This window comes from Anastrepha ludens, chromosome 4, assembly GCF_028408465.1.
Source record: "Anastrepha ludens isolate Willacy chromosome 4, idAnaLude1.1, whole genome shotgun sequence".
NCBI lineage: Eukaryota > Metazoa > Arthropoda > Insecta > Diptera > Tephritidae > Anastrepha > Anastrepha ludens.
Window position 1 is genome coordinate 58,786,692 of NC_071500.1, and position 15,574 is coordinate 58,802,265.

The 15,574-nt window shown below is 34.2% G+C and overlaps 1 protein-coding gene across 1 annotated transcript in view; it reads left to right on the plus strand.

Annotated features, from left to right (window-relative positions):
* LOC128862515 (elongation factor-like GTPase 1) overlaps positions 1–6,453 on the plus strand; it is a 40,852-nt gene extending 34,399 nt beyond the window's left edge. The window contains exon 2 of the mRNA XM_054101183.1: positions 6,150–6,453. Coding sequence (XP_053957158.1) covers positions 6,150–6,338 — 189 coding nt within the window. The 3' untranslated portion in view covers positions 6,339–6,453. The remainder of the gene's footprint in view (positions 1–6,149) is intronic.
* The last annotated feature ends 9,121 nt before the right edge of the window (positions 6,454–15,574 follow it).

Genomic DNA, 15,574 nt, shown 5'->3' on the forward strand with positions numbered 1-15,574 from the left:
CTTCGTAGATACTATGATTGTGTGGTTATCAAAAAATTAACACAATAAATTGGCTTCTCTCCCTTCATCTACGCCAATGAGTGATTTCTATCCACCACTGCCGCAGTATCACTACATAATACTTATATACTGAGTCTGTACTTACTGGATCTACTTATTTACAAAGACGAGGGTAGTTGACATAACAACTACTCAGTAAAAGTAAAATACGAAGTTTGGAAAAGGTTCACGACACATAATTTTTTGTACGTAGTTCGCATTTCAGCAATCATACAGAAGACCTCAATCTATAGTATTTTCAACCTCAGCCTACAGCTAAATAAACCACTCCTTTTTTGACCGACGGTCCTATCTTCGTCTTCTTCAATTTCGATCCAGTACAAGAAGCTCGAAGGTTCCTTGGCTGTACAGTATTATGATAAGTCCATATTTAATCGCAACACGCTGATTTTAGATTGCCACACCGAAATTTGGTAATCCAAACCATCTGTAGCTTCAATCTCCATAATACTTTTCAAGCGTTTGTTTGGTTTGAGTAATTGGAGTTTCCCACAAAAAAATAAATTATTGTGAGTACACGAAATGTTTAAGAAAAAACATCTTTTATAAAACATCTAATTATAAAAAAAATTAACGAATCAGTTAGAAAATTATGAAAGAGCCAAATATTAAGGTGGCAGCGCCGTTTGCCTTAATTTTAGTAACTTATTGACCTATCGTCGTATTTGCAGGAGACTGTCTTACATAATTACATGCAGTTAAATTGAAACTAGTGCAACTCTCAGTCATTGCCCTGGATTCTGTAAACTGCAAAGCATTCATCATGTGTAGGCCCCCATACATGGTCTGTAGAGCGATTCCATGTCAAGTATTCCAAGTATTTCGGACATTGTCATCAATACTTCTAAAAATTGATTTTTTTTTGTGCTTTGTAGGCTTTAGTGTAATAAGAAAAAAAGTAGAACAATTTTGAAAAACCTTATAAAAAATAATAAATCCGAAATTATAAATTTTTTTTAAGTTTATTGAAGTTTATATTCAGGCCTACATATAAATAAATTTTTAGAAGAATTGATCACTATGTCCAAAATACTTGGTTTACTCGACATGGAATCGCTCCATATCTCTCCTCCCTTGGTGTTGTCATAGCAGTTTAAACATGTCTCATATATATATATATGTATCGACAACACTGGCGGCCAGTTCTATGATCTGTGCGAATTCTTTGTTGGCAGTTTCAAGTTACGCTGAAAAATACTTAAGAACGATACCCACTTCTCGTCTATTGAAACTTTTTTCAATAAAATCACATCAATCTTGGCCATATCAGGTTTTATTTTATAAATTTTAAATGTTTTTAAACTGAATCAGTCTTTTTATCTAAGTAAAACATTTTTTTTACTTCGTGTACAAAAGTTAATGCAATTCAAAAATTCTTCAAAAAAATACTTAAGAATGAAGCCAAATTATAATCAAATCTTAAAATTGCATGCGGAAGGGAAAAATATATATTAACGTTTTGCAGAAATCCTTCTTGCTTTATTACTGTTGCTCAGTGTCTTTGCATTGACATTATTAAATCTCTACAACGTTCAACAGAAATGAATTCCCATGCTGCCTTGTCCTTTTTAACATTCTTTTATTAGCTCGGGTTGTATGTATGTATGTATGTATGTAACGGAATCTTTGAGCTTAATTTTCACTGGCTTCTAAAAATCTGATCGACTTGGAATTTTGCACACCTATCAAAGACCGTTGACAATGCAATAATTTGATAAAAGTTTTCCATTATCCTTATTAGGATTGCCAGGATTAATATTTTCTTTTTTTACCTGTGGGCAAAAAGTAAGGTGAATTTGGTTGTAAAATGAAAACTCTTTATTTCTAATGAAATCCGTCTTTTATGCGTATTTAACCCCAACATCTACCGTTTTTACTCAATCTGTCTTATAATACGTTCACATATATGTAAGTAGATGATCTACTTTTTCGCGCTTAACTCAAAATCTGTAATTAAAAAGCGCGATTTAACATACAAAATTTGTCTCCCAAAATCTGAGATTATAAAATAATCCTAGATAATAACGATATTTTTTGGCATACTACCCTGTGTTTACTGTGTTATCGATAATTATTATTACGAATGTAAAGAGAAACATCAAAATAAAAACTAAATGAAATGGATGCCGGGAAAGAAAACAGGTCTGTAAACATAATTCTAATAAAATTTTTGTCAAATATTATTAAATAGGGATTCATTTTACAGAAAAAAACGTGTGTCCATGAACGTTTTGTCCTCTTATTACTTATTATAAAATGTAATACTCCAGCTCGAGCCTAGGCCTCGTTTGTCCACGGATGGCATCAGGTTTTGTTCCAAAATGTGCTTGTATTATAAGCGATCCATATTTCCTTCAATGAAAACGAGGTTTCCAGCTCCTGTGGCTGCAACTGCTCCCCAAACCATGACACTGCCACCACCATGCTTTACAGTCGGAATCAGATTCCTAGGATCCATTGGCAGTGTTTGGTTTTCTCCAAACTTTGGCTTTGCCGTCGTATCCAAATATGTTGTATTTGGACTCATCAGTGAATAAAACTAGTTTCCAAAATTCTATTCCCTTATAAGGTGCTTTTTTGCAAACTCCATACGAAGCTTTCAGTTTTTCTCGCTTATAAGGGGCTTCTTGCGAGGAGTTTTGCAGTTGTTACCTTCATTATTAAGGGTCCTGCTTATTGTACGTGGGTGGACAACAATTTGATACCTCTCGGCGACCTCCTGGGCCAAATCAGTAGCATGTGTTTTCGGATTCTGGTTCACTGCTTTGCGAATAAGGAATACATCTCTCCGGTTGAGCTTCTTGGGCCGCTTCTTGGGATGCATTTTGCTTCACTTTCATAACCCTCTGTACATAGGTAGTTGCCAATAGAATGATTGTAATATTTACTATATTAAGCATCCCACGCTTTTAACTCTAATTTGAATTACTCTATTTGTATCTTAATTTTTGTTATAATTCTGTTCTGAGGTAGTTGACTATGACTGATCGTTCGATTTGCTATTACTTCATTATAGCTCCCTTTTTCATTAAAATTTATTTTCTACTTTTTAGTTCGATTAGCAATAAAAGCGTGTTTTTTAGTTTTTTTAAACTATTTTTTATTAAACAACTTATCCAAATTTGTGATGCGTGCATTTTTTATGTCGTTCCAAAGATTTTCTATGTTGGGTACTCAAAGGTGCTCAATTCAAAGAATTGATCGAATTGTCTTCGAAAAACTTTTTTCGCCACACGAGAAGTGTGCTTCGGATTATTATTGTCTTGTTGAAATTTCAAAATCACCGATAGATTCTCTTCCACATAAAGTAGCATTACATTTTTAAAGTATCTCAACGTACGTGACTGCATCCAAATTACCTTCAATATGAGGAATTGGCCTTATATTGTTCCAGGAAAAGTAGCCCAACACTATTATTGAGCCTATCCCGTGCTCATGATTGGTGAGACGGACTTGAAGTCAAATGCTTCATCTAACGAACTCTATTTATTTTCGTTTCCTCGCTGAATAAAGTATACCGCCACTGATTTTGAGTCCGTGCTTTCGAACAAACTCAATTCGGCGCTGTCGTTGCGATGCCGGTGCCAATGGCATCTTCGGTGCCAGTCGACCGTGAAGCCCTGCCAATCGAAGCGCAACAGTTCTTTTCATTATTGGCTTTTCCAAGTGAACAATAATATCTCGATGGATGTCAGTAGCACCCTTCCTCGGATGCTGTTTTGAGAATCTAACGATCGATCCTATCAATGCCGCGCTCTATTTTTTCTGGAAACATTTTCTGCTATTTTATACTCAGAAAAATATTTCGAAGCATCAAAAGCCGTCGTTTTTGAAACGTTTATTTGTGTTTAAATAGGTGGGAGTTTTTTGCAACTCTATAAATGTTTTTGGAATAGTTGTGGTGCAATTTTTCCCTTTCGGTATCATTGAATCGTTTCAACTAAAGTAAAGTGCTGTAGGAATTCGCCAGAAACTATATTTTTTACATACTTACCAGTTAAAATATAAAACAGAAATCAATTCACAGAATTTTGGACGAAGACCAAAGTATATTTCTTACAAAAATATCAGTGTTATTACTAAAGTTATAGTAAAAATAGATAAATGAACACATTTTAATGACTGAGATCACAGCAAATATATTTAAGTTCTGAAAGTACGGTTACGGCACCCTACTCGATAAAATATGCGCATATAGGGTTGCCAACGCATTGTTCTGAAATATTTTTAAACGGTTGTGTGTCCTTTTCTAATGTTGTTTAGAAAAGCCTGAATGGCTTCCATCGATTTATGATGACTTCCTTTCATCGCAAAAGCACTTGTAGGAGTAAGGTAATAGTCGCAGGGTGCCGGGTCGAAGTATTCTGGGGATAGTCCGCTCTGTGGATGGCCCAGTCTTTTTATTGGCACTCGTCTTTTCATCACCTGCTTCAGTGTTTTTATTGGCACTCGTCTTTTGTTCACCTGTTTCGTGCGCATACAAAATCACCTCCATATGTTTTTTTTAGTATTTGGTGCGTTCCGGTAAAATATTTGCTAAGTTGAACGGAAAAGTCAACCGCAGCTATTTGCAGCTCATTTTCAAGATTCTAACAATTATTCTTTAAATTCATTCTAAAGATTCTTTATTTACAGCCAAATGTCATACTGGATGACAGTGCTGGATTTATATAATTGTCAAAGAAATAACGTCACAAGTTCTTTTTATTTATAAAAATATCAATTTTTTGTTTTATTTTTTTAATAGAGGGTATATAAGTATATAGATTCATTGAACTTGTGCAAATTATTTTGTTTTCGATAGACGGGTCATTCGAGAAGTTGAAAAAGATTCTTGTAATCATGATTTTTTACGACTTGTTGTTTAAATGTATTTAAATTCACATTTTGTCCATTAACTGAATGACACGCTATTTTCTATGAATATCTGCTTAACATCTTTGCATTCTTTTATATTTCCTATGTAGGCTCTAATGAACTCAGAAGAGTTCATCAATCAATGGCAAATCACACCTTTGCTCCATTCAAACAGATCCTGTTCTGTCGGGTCACAAAAGTGCCAGCTCACCTGCTTTCATAGTTTTTTTTTACATTTTACTCACACTTCAAATACTCACATATGTATGTAGATATGTGTGTAGGCGCGTGATATGCTGCCTCTTCTACCGTAGCTTATCGGCCACAAAACTGCGAAAAATCGGTCACCGTTGGTCCATTCTAGAATTCCATAAAAAAATCCTAGTCCGCCCATATCCTTTTAATCAACTCACACCATGCATTGGGCTGTTTGCCGTTTGCAATTTTTTTTTTTTTAAGAAACAAATTCGTTTCGGCGTCATTGCAAAGCATTTCCCTGCCCAGAACACTTCAAACACACAAAGGACCATGACGCCACACACAGGCACCGAAAGTAATAGAACCAACAAAGGGCGACAATGCAATGTGCCGAAAACAAACGAACATGTTGAATTTGCGAACACAGCTGGAAAGGTGTCGCTCAAGGTGGTGTAGTATCCTAGGAAATTTTCGAAAATCACGTAAATTTAACAAACAATTGAATACCGGCACTTGAGCACATAACAAGCGATGTAGTAGTGGCACGCAAATTCACGCGCGCACACATAAACCTTCATTCATGCGTATGTATGTATATATAATATATGAGTGTTTGTGCATTTATAAGTAGCTACAAGGAAATTCATAAAAGGACACTTGAACGTTGAGAGCCTTGGTCAAAGCATTTCAATGAAGCGTGAAGAATTGGTAAAAGAATATGTGAAAAGAATTCTTGAGTGTTCAATAGAATGGCTGCAGCCAAAGGAAAGTAAAGCAAAAACAAGTCGCTTAGTAACAAGCAAACGGCGCAACTGGTTGCATTTACGTTTTCGTAATGTCTTTGTAATATATTTTTGTTTTTTTTTTTGGTAACGTCATAACCATTTTCTATCACCTAAGTGTTACCCCATACATCTACTCTGCCCCATGTCATACGATTATCGTTGCAGATTTTCACTTATTCTTATTGTATCTTACTATAAGAATTTAATCTACACACTCATCTACAAATTTACATTCAACTCTCGTTGCAGATAATCGATATTGATCCATTTTGGGTACCAACAACCGAGGAGGAGATTACGCATTTTGGCGAGAAGGCCGATTCGGCTAATCGTGCCAAGGTGTATATGGATAGCGTGCGCCGACGCAAAGGGCTCTATGTAGACGTGAAAGTCGTGGAGCATGCGGAGAAGCAGCGTACTCTTTCGAAAAATAAATAAACAAAAATATTGATTTTGTATTGTCATTTCGATAATATGTGAGTTCTTACATGTGAAGAGTTTCCAAAATTTTATAATAAAGGCAAAATCTGCAAATTGAAAATTCCTTTCGAAATACATGCAGTTCGATATGAAAAAACGAAAATCAATGTAAAAAGACAATATATTAACTTAATGCACTTTTTCGTAAATTTTGTAAAAAAATCTACAGATCGATAATAATTAGTCTTTTCTCTTAATTTTCTTCACAAATGTTCAAAAAATTTTAACAAAACAGACAAAAACCGAGATGAGATAAGACCGATTTGTTTTGTAATTTTTAAAAATATTTTTAATTTTTTTAAATTTTCTTATTTTTTCAAAATGTTTCTTATTTTTTTGTTAAAGTTTCCTGAATTTAAAAATTTTTTTAATATTAAAATTTTCCTAATTTTTAAAATTTTCGTAACTTTGAAAGAAAGAAAGAAGTTTTGAATTTTTAATTTTTCAAAGGTTTTTAATTTTTTCTTAATTGTTAAAATTTTTTTAATTTTAAATTTATTTTAATTTTAAAATGTTCCTAATTTTTTAAATTTTCTCAATATAATATACAATTTGTTTAATTTGTCGAAATTTTCTTAATTTTTCAAATTTTCTTGGTTTTCAAACTTAGTTTTTGATTTTTAAATATATTTTTTAAAATTAATTTTAGGGGGTTTTAGACAGTTTATTTTAAAAACCTTTTTTGTTTTTTTTTATTTTCTTAATTTTTTTTGTAATTTTGTAGTTTTTAAAGCTTTCCAAGTTTTTTTTTTTATTTCAAAGTTTCCTAATTTTTACATTTTTTTTAATTTTCTTAATATAAACATAAACATTTTTAAATTTCTTGAAATTTTCTTAATTCTTAAAATTTTTTTAGTTTTCAATTATAAATTAACTTTAATTTAAAATTTTTAAAATTTTCTCAATATACAATTTGTTTAAATTCTGGAAATTTTCTTAATTTTTAAAATTTTCTTAGTTTCCAAATTTTTTTAATGTTTAAATGACTTTTTTTAATTAGTCTTTTTTTTTTTTTTAATTTGGGGTGGTTTCAGACAGTTTATTTTTAAAAAATCTTCTTATTTTTTTTTAATTTTCTAAACTTTGTTTTAATATAATTTAGCAATTTTTAAAGCCTTCCTAATTTTTTTTTTTGCTTTTTAATTTTCTCAATTTTTAAAGTTTTCTTAATTTACATTCTTTTTTGTAATTTCAAAGTTATTAACATAAAATTTTTTTAATTTCTTGGAATTCTCTTAATTTTTAAAATTAATTTTCAATGTTTTTTTTACAAATTTTTAAATGCCGTTTTTTAATTAACTTTTTTTTTTAATTTTGGACGGTTTTAGAGTTTATAAAAAAGTTATGTTTGCTTTGTTGAAGGGGAACTGAAAGAAGAGATTCAACAATATCGATCTGTAGACAATACTAAATTTACGAAAAACTGCCTTTTTCATGGGAAATCAGTGGTAATTTTCGAAGCGAGGGTAAATATTAAATAAAAATAAAAACAAAGCAAAAAAATAAAAAACAATAATTAAAAAAATTAAATTAATTAAAAAGGTGTCTCAGTTTTTTGACAAAAGAACACCCAGAAAAATAACGTTTTGCCTATTATTTACACTATGATTTCTTGCACTGACAAGTATTATTCTGAATATAATAAAATTATTTAATAATAAAGAAGAAATAGCAAGACGCATTCATTGCGTGGCGGTGGCACTAGACCAACAACAATGTATTGGACGTTTGATTGTCAAAGCAAAACATTGGCAAAGTAGGTACTTATAGAAAACAAAGAATGAATTCGCCTTGTTTCATTTTGGGCTGACGGCACATGGACACCATGAAAAAGAAAAAAGAAATCAGCTGATTTACCGATACCACCCAAGGCGAATAGAGTATAACGGTGGCGCCATTAAAAAACAGTTACTTAATTTTTCGCGATTTTTACAAGTCTCTAAGTTCGCAATACAAAACAAACGAGCATAACAAACAAAAGTAGGAAAAATTACATGTTGGCGAAAATTCAGTGAATGGCTTGGTAATATTGTGATTTGTGAGATTTAAAGAAATCAAACTAAAGAAAACGAAGTGCCGTGCCTTTAATTTGGAAAGCATCCCAATGCAGTTTTTTCCGTTTTATACGGTGTTTGGTTGTTTCCATTGCGTTCGCCTACTCTTCTTCTTCACAAACAATTAATTCCCAAAACATAAACAATCGTAAAGGGTCTTTCAAAAGACACGCCTAGATGTTGGCTTAAAATAAAACAGTTAAAAATTTAGATTCTTTAAGGTTTCACTATTTCCAGACCCTTACCTACGTACGGGCGTGGACGGGCCTTGCCCGTACAGAAAGTAAGTACAAGAAAAAACCGATGTTTGAAAAAATTTTGGTATAAAAATCACTCAAAATTTTGCATAATAAATGGTTGAAGTTTTCAGTGCTAGTGATGTGATTGGATAGCATTGGAGAATCGGCACACCTGTGTTTGTTGATACTACTTTGAGTTCGAGTTATTTCTATCGACATGAAAATTTGGTATTACAATTTTGACAAATGTTCCTAAACTGCACAAGCATGCACCAAACATTCATCACATTCTTCGGATAATGGAAATCCCGCCTGCCCACCAATGAACGCGCCGTCTCAACGTTACGGATGATCAGCCATGACTGAAGATAGACATAGTCTGTGTCTTGTTTTCGTCAATTAATTCACCCGAGAACAAGTTTTCCAAAATTTTTACTTCAAATCAATATATAAAAAAATAGTTTAATTAACACGTTGAGTGCCACCATACAACAAAAAAAATGGGGTCCGTCCGGCCACGATTTTTTTTTTTACATAATACAATAGAATATTGTTGAACAATTCTGAATATCCGATTTTTCTTAAAATATATGTAATATTCGATAAATAGCGGTACTTTTTGTTTATGGTGACACGTTGGTCTCACAGGGCCAGGAGATTGACCGTTAGAACTTCTGTGCCACATGAGACCAACGTGTCACCACACATTCTTCTTTGGACTTTAAACCGTTTTGATAACGTTTTAGCTTGCAAGCTTTAGCGTTTATTTTGATTTCAAATTGTTTGACTGAATAATTAGTTAGTGATTCTGTGTGCGTCGGTGAAAAAGTAAAAAAATGTCGTCTTATGAAAAAAAACAAGAGCATACACTTGCGCTATGGCAAGAACTTATGTCCGATGAGGAAAATGAGAGGAGTGATCCGTTTACTAATAATGATACATCGGATGAATATCAACCAAGCTCAAGTGATTCCGACTGTAGTGAATATAGTGAACCACCTCTTCGTTAAAAAAGAGCAGAAGTAAATCCTGAGGATGAACCATCAACTTCAAGACGCGAAATGGACACTATTGACCAAACGTTTTCGAATGTTATTGAAAATTTACAATTTTCCGATTCCGAAGAAGAAAATGAAGAAGTAAATTTATCTGAAAATATAGCAAACAGATCTCACACAAACGAAAGGAGTACCTTTGACTGGTATCCTGGAAACAAATTTAAAACTTTTTCTTTCACCGAAGAGTCTTCTGGCTTTCAAAGTAAGCTATACGATATGTACAATAAAGAGCCAGTGGACTTCTTCAAATTGTTTGTAAATAACGATATATTGGACCTAATTGTAAGTTGTCGCCATTGGAAGACGGTAGATATATTCAATATCTAAAATTGTTTGTGTTTAGGTTCTGGAAACAAATCGCTATGCTTCTCAATGCGCCCAGAAAGACTCTTTGCCGAATTCCCGTATTCAAAAATGGAAACCAACTAAACGTAATGAAATTGAAAAACTTATCGGTATAATCATCTGGATGGGGTTGTGCCCATATCTTTCATTGCAATCATATTGGCAGAAAAAGTCGATTTATCAGAATTGCTTGCCCAGCATAATGCCAAGAAATCGTTTTCAATTATTGCTGAAAATGCTGCATTTCAATAATAATGAGGATCTGACAGAAAATAGGTTACATAAGCTTTCACCATTAATAGAAAAACTTCGGGAATCATTTCAGAAACATATTATTCTATCTGAATATGTCTGTATCGATGAAACACTTGTACCCTTTCGCGGAAGACTAAAGTTCCGCCAGTATATTGCAAATAAAAGACACAAAGCAAAAAAGACGCTGCAAAGCAGTCAGGAACAGCGAGCTTGAAAGACGGACTAGACGTCATAGAGTCAGTTCTTCAACAACTTCAAGTTATGCGATCAAGCCGGAAGGAATTTGAATTCATTTTGGAAGATGCGTATAAGCTCAGACCCATGCTGAACCCATGAACGAAACAATGTCCAAACGAAAAATTAAAACAACTGAGCATCCAACCTACATAACTGAGACTGATGGGAATCTACAAGAGTCAAATGAGAAGCTGAAAGGAGTTTACAATGAATGTCTTGATCTTATAATAAACGCAATCAAGCGACGCTTCTCAGAGAATCAAGAGCTAGTTACTGCGATTTTCAACATTAGCAAATTGAAAACGGGTGATTTGAATAGCTTTAGAGAACTAGCTAATTCGAAACATTAACCATCAAAACAAAATTTGTCCCTTCCATTTTACTAGCACTTATAAATTTACGTGTTTACAGGTTTAAAAGTTCCCAACGAAGAAGAATTGACAGTCGTGAAAAACTTTTTCAAGAATCGAAAGGAACAGGCTGACGATAGAACAAAGTTAGAGGTACTTTCCAGATTTCGTGAAGCTTTCAATGATACGTTCGAGCTGATGGCAGCTGTTGAGACATTTGTGTGCAGTACAGCAACTTACGAATCAACGTTTTCGGTATTGACCGCAATTAATAGGCCGCAACGCCTGTCCATGACCCATGCCCGCATGGCTGATCTCGTCTACTTAGCTTTTGAAAGACATCGCACACGTGCAATTAATATCGTTATGATTCTCCGAAAATTTCATAATAACAAATATCGTAAAATGCCATTGTAGTAAGTATCTATTCTTAACAAAATTGTTTGTATGTTTCTTTTAAGCATTAATTGAAAATTGAATTTTCTTATTTCTTTTATTTATAAATATTTTATTATATAATAAAATAATTTATTATAAAAAAATGTATTACACGAATAATTTTATTCAATTATTCATTTAATTATTTGTTTTTGCAAACGTTTAATCCTGCCCGCCCTTCGATAGTGTCTACCCGTACAGTTGGTTAGGTCTGGCTATTGACTATTTGACTGACTATTTTTAAATAAAAATACGGCTCATAAAAATTATATGTGAGGAATTATATCGCTTAAATGTCCATCAAGAGCACGTCTATAGATGAAATCCCCCAAACAATCAATTCACGAACGCCATTGTTGAGAACGTCGAGATATCGAGGTTGAAGGTTGTACAGCGACAATTTGCGCTACAGCAGCGATATTCTCTACAGAATGTACAGTTTTTTGGACTGTCAATCCTTTTGCTGTCCTCAACTAAACCAGTTTCTTGAACTTTTATCATCAACCTTTGACTTGCCGAGTCATTCGGTCGATTGTTTCGACCAAAAAAATGACAATCTTTTTAGTATTCTTTCAAAGTTCAACCATTTCCATAATAAGGTGCAATAATTTTAAAGCATCTACCTTCAGAGGCATATTCCACTCTTAAGCATTACAGCTTCAAAGATATTTTTGAAATAAATCGATCCATTATGCTTTTTATTTGGTGCAGTGCCTCAATAAATCCAGGAAAAAGATTCCTATATCTTTTTGCTTCTCCGCCATGCTTAACTGTTTGCCTTGACAATGTGGCGGATCTCAGCGCTTATTTCGGGTTTTTTCTCATTCCGTCTGCATATTTCGAATTAAATTTGGATTCATATGAAAGGAGTACAGTTGTCCAGCGCTTCACCGACCATATGATGTGTTCTGTAGAAAATTGAAAACGTTTTAATTAGATTTTTCATGCAATAAATGGCTTTTTAGATGCTGTTTTTATTTTAGTCCACTCTTTGCTGCAGCCCTGCTGCTTACTCTTAAGTTTAGAGCTTTAACTATGATGGGTGCCGATTCATCTGGGTGCTTCTATAATTCTATAAGTATCTCTGAGTCTACTTGTCGTGTTGTAACTTTAGGACGTCCTCCTCGATAATGAGATTCCACGACATGAGATAATGAGGTTCCTCTCTGAGCTTGACTGCTGCGAAAAATTCTGCTGATTCTTTTAATGAACACTTTTTGTTAATGCCTTGCTGAAGTTAGTATTCCCTCTATCCGTTCATCATTATTTTTTTTTTCAATTGCACTGAATGTTCGTTTGGTTATAGCCATAACCACTTCATTTTCTTCACTAAAGTTTTAAGGAAATATTCAAAATATAAATGTGTCACAACTTTAACATTCAATCGAGTTTCATCAGTTAAAAAAAAAAAAAATAAGCAAGAATGCTTAAACTACGCAGCAAAACATTCCCTATATATGTATGTATGTACGGGAGTGCTGCTGGAGTGACAGTTCTCGGCCGGATATAGGTACATATGTATAGTAAATCCGGGTCGTTCCGGTAACATGCATCAAAATGTTATTCCATTTAACAGTATTCCTCAGCAGTAAAACTTCCGCAGTTATAATATTGCGCTTGATTTATTGGTTCACTTGAATAGAGGCGCTCAGTTTGCCTACATTATTTGCGCATTAAGCTATGAAAAGGGATCGTTTTTTAAGCATTCATTGGGTTTGGTCGAAAACTTTTTAATTCTAAACAAATGTGAAAGCAAAAAAGTTTGACAGATGCCGAAAAAAACAAATCGATATTTTGACCTCAGAGGAGCTTTCGAATCGCCATATTTCACAAAAGATTGGTTGAGGTCCAAGTTTAGTGGATAGTTTCGTAAAACAGGTGACTCCTTTAATAAGAACTGCAAAGGCAGAGATTTGATGGCTTTGACACCGAAGGAAACCTGCAAAATCCTTATGATTGCATCGAATTCCGCTCTTCCAACAGAAAAATTAAAGAAATGGTAAATGGTGCAGCCAACAAATCCACCGGTCGAATGGCTATTCTAAAAGCGCCACATTTGAAGGTAAATAATTACAAGAAAAACCACCACAATTTCGCCTCGATTTTGCAAGACACCATATGACTTGGAGTTCTGTTCCAAGTAACGATCCCGGTGAATGGAAAAAAGTAGTATTTAGTGACGAAAAGAAGTTAAATTTGAATCGGCCGGATGGATACAATCACTATTTTCATGTCGTTAGAAAAGAGAAAAAGTACTTGAGTCAACGTCTCAGCCGTGAAGATGGTGTTATGGTATGGGTGGCAAAAGCGTTGAAACTTTAGCATGGCCAAGCGTACGAGGGGTGCTTTTTATATGTCGGGATTAGCGAACAAAAACAAATTTTAATCATAGAAAATCACTTTATTGTTTTTTAAAATATTCTCCATAAAGATCTATACACTTTTGCATGCGTTTGAACCAATTGTCGAAGCACTTTTGCCACTCTGAATGAGGTACCTCCAAAACATGCATTCTGAATGCCGCAACCGCTTCTTCAGGTGTCGAAAAACGTTGACCTCTCAGTTTGTTTTTTACGTACGGGAATAAAAAGAAGTCATTCGGTGCCAAGTCAGGACTATACGGCGGATGACCTATTAATTCGATGTTTTGGGTGCTCAAAAATGCAGTTGTTTGAGCCGATGTGTGAGAGCTCGCATTGTCCTGGTGAAGAGTGATCCGTCTTTGGCGATTGGTTTTCCTAATTTCTTGGAAGACAACTGGCAAACAAATGGTTATGTACCACTCAGAATTTACTGTTCTGCGTTGTTCTAGTGGTACGGTTGCGACATGTCCAGTTTTTCCGAGAAAACAGGCGACCATTTGCTTGGAAGTGCTTCGTGCGCGAACAACTTTTGTTTGATCTGGCTCATCTTGAAACACCCATACAGTCGACTGCTGTTTACATTCGGGCTCATACGCGTAAATCCATGATTCATCACCTGTCACGATGTCATAGACGTGTTTCGAAGCCCCGCGATCGTATTTTTTGAGCATTTCCTTCGACCAATCGACATAAGCCTTTTTTTGAGCGATTGACAAATTGTGTGGGATCCAACACGAACAAACTTTTTTGACAGTCAAATGTTTATGCAATATTGAATGTATGCTGGTCCCACTAATGCCTAAGATTGTCTCAATCTCACGATAGGTCACATGACGATCTTGCAATATCAGTTCACGCACAGCATCAATGGTTCACGAAATTCGTCTTGGAGTGAACTACGACCACGATTGAATTCACCATACCATCGACAAACACTGGCCCTTGATGGAGCTTCATCGCCAAAAAATGAATTAAGTTCATCCGTGCAATGTAGCTGAGTTAATCCACGTCGAAAGTTGTAAAAAATAATCGCACGAAAATGTTAAATAGCGCTGGTATTTCAAAACGTTCTGAGTACGTAAAAGCCAAAAAATGTCAAACTTTGCGATACAGCTGTCAGTTGCCAGATTGCAACACCAGGGTTGCCAATCCCGAAATATAACAGGGACCCCTCGAATTCGTCAAATGTGAACATTGTTGAAAATCTGTGGGGATGGCCTGGTAATAAGGTTTTTGAGAATAGGTAACCATTTGAAGACAAAAATTTTTTAATTCGAATCATTAAAACTGCCTGGTCTGAAATTTTGTTAGGCTGGGTTGAGAATTTGTGCAAATTCATTCATCAACGTATTTACGACGTAATTTATAAAAAACAGGGGCAGCACAAACTGTTAAGCTTTAAATAATAAATGAAAAAAATCCCTTAATTTATTGATATTTTTTCTTACTTGGTTAGTGCCTCTATTCAAGTGAACCAATAAATTAAGTAAAGTATTACAGTGCTGAGGTTTTACTGCTGCAAAATACCATTAGATTGAATATTTTGATCCATGTTTATTTTCGAGCAAAGCACAGTCTTAACTTGATTTATCAAAAAACCTTGGCTTACTAGATGAAATACGGTTGCTTTGATAACCATTTTCTTCGATAAAAATGATTGTCTCTAATAATGTTAACTGGACTGTACTTATCTGTACTAAAAATAATTATACATATAATATTTACACGCATATTGGTGCACGTTTCAGAGTTAAGGCTTTGTTACTATTGTAGCAGTAATTTTGCTCAGTCAGTCTAGTGTAAACACCGGTCGTCTTCGTCTAGCTCATCTACCGGTAGGCCCAGGAAACTTGGT